The 3,722-nt window shown below is 52.6% G+C and overlaps 1 protein-coding gene across 1 annotated transcript; it reads left to right on the top strand.

Annotated features, from left to right (window-relative positions):
* Positions 1 to 7: 7 nt before the first annotated feature.
* LOC104083541 (protein FAM163B-like) lies at positions 8 to 199 on the top strand (the record flags this gene model as incomplete). The annotated part of the gene is made up of 1 exon (XM_009587051.1): positions 8 to 199. A coding segment is annotated over one exon (192 nt), but the record flags the coding sequence as incomplete, so codon positions are not given.
* Between the last annotated feature and the right edge of the window lie 3,523 nt (positions 200 to 3,722).

The raw sequence follows: 3,722 nt of genomic DNA, 5'->3' as shown, positions 1-3,722 counted from the left end.
CGAGCCCCCCACCTTCTTCTTGCAAGAGCCCCCCGAGGAGCTGCACAACGGGGGCGACCGGGTGAGCTACAAGACGGTCAGCCAGGAAGACCTCGACCTGCCGGTGAGCGTGGCCAACCTGCAGGCGCTCAACCCCAACCGGCTCTCGGCCATGCGGGAAGCGTTCTCCCGCAGCCGCAGCATAAGCACCGATGTGTGAGGCGCTGGCTGCCCGCCCAGCCCGGAGCATCACATCGCACCTCGTCGCTGCCGAAGCGGCTTTTAACAGCGGGGAGAACTTTTTGAAATTCATGGAAGCGTTTTGAAAGAAGAAAAAACAAAAAATTGAATGTATTTCTACGTTCCGTAGGCAGAGACGAGCTAAATGGTGGGCATGCTGGTGTCGGGTTGACGGTTGGACTTGATGATCCTAGAGGTCTTTTCCAACCTTAATGATTCTATGATTCTATGAAATGCCAATATAAAGGGGGTAGCAAAAAAACAACCAAAAGGGGAGTGAGGGGGGAGGATGGTTGCAGCTGGGACACAAGGTTTTCTAACATTTTTTTTCCTTTTATAAAGAGGATTTTGATATTGTGCATCCTTTTATACAGAGTAAACACCCCCTCCTCAACTTTCGGCTGGAGCACCGAGCGATGACAAGCAAGTAATGGGGCACAGGGTTGGCTGCAAAACAGCTCGTGCTGCAAGTCAGTGGGCATCTGCTGCCATGTCGGGGGGGGGGGCGCTGCAGCCGGCTGCTCCTGGCCCTAGTGCACACACACACGCATGCACCCCATGGTCCCATAGCCAAGCAGGGCTGCTATTGCCCACCCTTCTGCTACCCCCTTCTGCACCGCTCCATGCTGCAGCCGTGCATGCGTGCGTGTGTGTGCAGAGCCCTGCCCTATTCCCAGGCTGTCTCACTCCTCAAGTTGGTCGTTTATTCCCGGGTGACAGGCGCGATCCCCTCAGGGTTGGGATGGCTGGTGGGTACACAGCCTGTCCCTGCCCCTGGAACGCCCGGGGCAGCCCCAGGAGCAGCCCCACGGCCCCCGCCAATGGAGATGGGCTGGAGGGGTTGCAAACCCATTGCATTACCTGGCCATGGAAATAATGCACGGTTTTGGATGGAGGAATATACCCGTAGCCGGCCCTCTCCGACTAATGAGTGTCCCCACTCCAAATAATGCCATATGTGATTTCTAACCGAGGGCTCTGTGTGCTGGGCGGGCAAGAGCATGACCATGTATGTGCTGCACGGTTTTGGATGGAGGAATATACCCGTAGCCGGCCCTCTCCGACTAATGAGTGTCCCCACTCCAAATAATGCCATATGTGATTTCTAACCGAGGGCTCTGCGTGCTGGGCGGGCAAGAGCATGACCGTGTATGTGCCCCCCCCACCCCCCGCATGCACATTTTAACATGCATTTGGGGTTTTTTTCCTAAAAAAAAAAAAGCCATGACATTTTCTCCCCATCCAGGAACGTGTCGAAACACTTTAGTTTTAGGCAAAGCCACCTATTTTGCATTTTTCAACATGCCGATTCCCACAGCCGAGCAGCCTGGCCGAGGCTGCGGCACCCTCTGCCCCAGCTCCACCGGCCACCCTGGAGCCGGCCAGGGCATGGAGCTGGCCACCGAGCGTGTCCCTCCGCACTAAATGTGCTGCAAAGGAGCCGTTTGGTTAATTCAGTGCTTTGGAGGAGGAATCACCCATTGCAGCGGTGCCTATGTGGGGACTCTCATGCTCTGGTTTCTCCTGGCTGTCTCGATTCCTCCCCCCCACCCTTGCAATACTCACAGTTTGTCTGACAAAACACCCTCTTTCTCCTGGATTGTGCATTAATCAGGTTAAAAGCATCGCGCTGGACTCGAGGACGGCTGGCTCAGCCGCAGCGGAGGATGGACTGGCTGCAAAGAGACTTTAATGGCCTCAGCGCTGCGCTCTGGGTCAGCTTTCCTTTTTAAAGATGCGATGGGAAGAAAAAGCCCCATCGGCTCACAAACACTGTTTGCAGCCCAGCTGGATATTTTACTTTTAACCGCGAGGGCTTTTAATTTCACCGGAAATCTTTTGAAGTACAAGTCAGGGGGGGTGGGGGGGGCTGGGTTTGGTTTCCTACATGTTTAATATTCCGGGCTTGGTCCCTGCAGCGCCGCATCCCGGGACGATGCCTCTGCTCCGGGGGTACGGCAGCCACTGCGGCCACGCTCCTGTGTACAGTTCTCACCGGGGTTTGTTTCCATGCATCGATCCCCTCCTCTTCTTTGCATCTCTCGTGACCGTACTTCTCTCGCCAGCCTTTCTTTCTTCCTTTTTCATTTTTCCTTCCCGTGTAGCTTGGAAACTAAGCTTACACTAACCTTCACCTGGTCATCTGTTGTACAGGACTTTGGGGAAAAAAAAAAAAAAAAAAAGAAATAAACTACTTTGACATGGGTTTTGAGGCTGACCTTTTTGTCTCTGCATCTTCAAACACAGGGCGTTGTTTGCGAAGCTTTCACCAGGTGCAGGAGTGTCCCTGCTGCAGGGGGGAGCAAAGCAGCAGTAATTGGGGGGCACACACTAGTACGGGGGATGCTAAAGAGCCTTTGGCCCGACCTCGGTGAGTCATTCCCGCAGAAACAGGGAGCAATAACAGCCCTTGGGAGCATGGAAAGGCCCTTTTCTTGCTGGCACCGTATCAAAGCTCTTTCCTTGCAAGCTCCTGAGAAGCTTCAGGGCTGCAGTTCCTAAAGCCACACACATAACCCCGAAGGGCCCCTAACCCAGGGCAACCATCCAAAATCCCCAGCTCCCCCGCTGCTGGGACTTTTCCTTGCACCACTGTCCGAGCAGCCGTGATTCCCTGACTTAAAGCTGCTCTGCTCCCCCCAGGCACCAGCGAGTTCATAGCCCCGACTCCAGTGTTCCCAGCACAGGGGGCAAACACCCACGACAAATTAGAGAATAAAACAAGATACCACCATAAATATGACAATTTTATTAAAATATACATATGAGTACAACTTAATGATTATATGGATAAAGTTCACTGTCTGTAAACAAATATATTAAAAAAGAGCACGTCTTTTTTGTGATATAAAGTGCAGTTATGTTTCCATATTATATACAATATGTCAGCATTACGGGGGGGGTTGTAAGGACTATGGAACTAACATTTGATTATAAGATAAAATTCTCTGAAAAAGTATACACCTACATATTACAAGAAAAGGGCTTGAGTTCATTTAGCCAACGAAATGAGCTTCCCACCACGTTAAATGCAGCTAACAAGAGAGCGCAGGTCTCGGGGATAAATTAGGAGAGAGGCACTCACCCCCTTTGCAAAGGGAAACTTGCACTTCACGGAGTTCACGCCTTCCCATCGTCAACCCCAAACTTGCACAGAGGAAAGAAACCAAAGGACAAGACCTTGTGAAACACGTGCACGTGTCTGCAGTTCGGGGGAATCAAATATACACGACTTTATGTACAGCTCTGTGCTGTGATACCGAGGCCTCCCAATGTACGGCGGTAACGGCTTTCCACCCGAGCCGTGCCGGCACCGTTCCTCTACACGGGAGAGGGACAAGGATAGTAGTTCTGCATCGGTGGGGGGGGGAAAAAAAAAAACCAACCCAAAAGCATCCTTAACACCAGTCTGTGGGACGTGTAGTCCTTACTAAATGGTACACAGAGCCCTTGCTAAGGGAGGCGCAGCCCAGGGGTGCCGGCCCGGCGTGTGCCGAGGGTGC

This window comes from Fulmarus glacialis, unplaced genomic scaffold (assembly GCF_000690835.1).
Source record: "Fulmarus glacialis isolate BGI_N327 unplaced genomic scaffold, ASM69083v1 scaffold20331, whole genome shotgun sequence".
Lineage (NCBI taxonomy): Eukaryota > Metazoa > Chordata > Aves > Procellariiformes > Procellariidae > Fulmarus > Fulmarus glacialis.
This window is presented reverse-complemented; position numbering and strand designations above follow the sequence as displayed.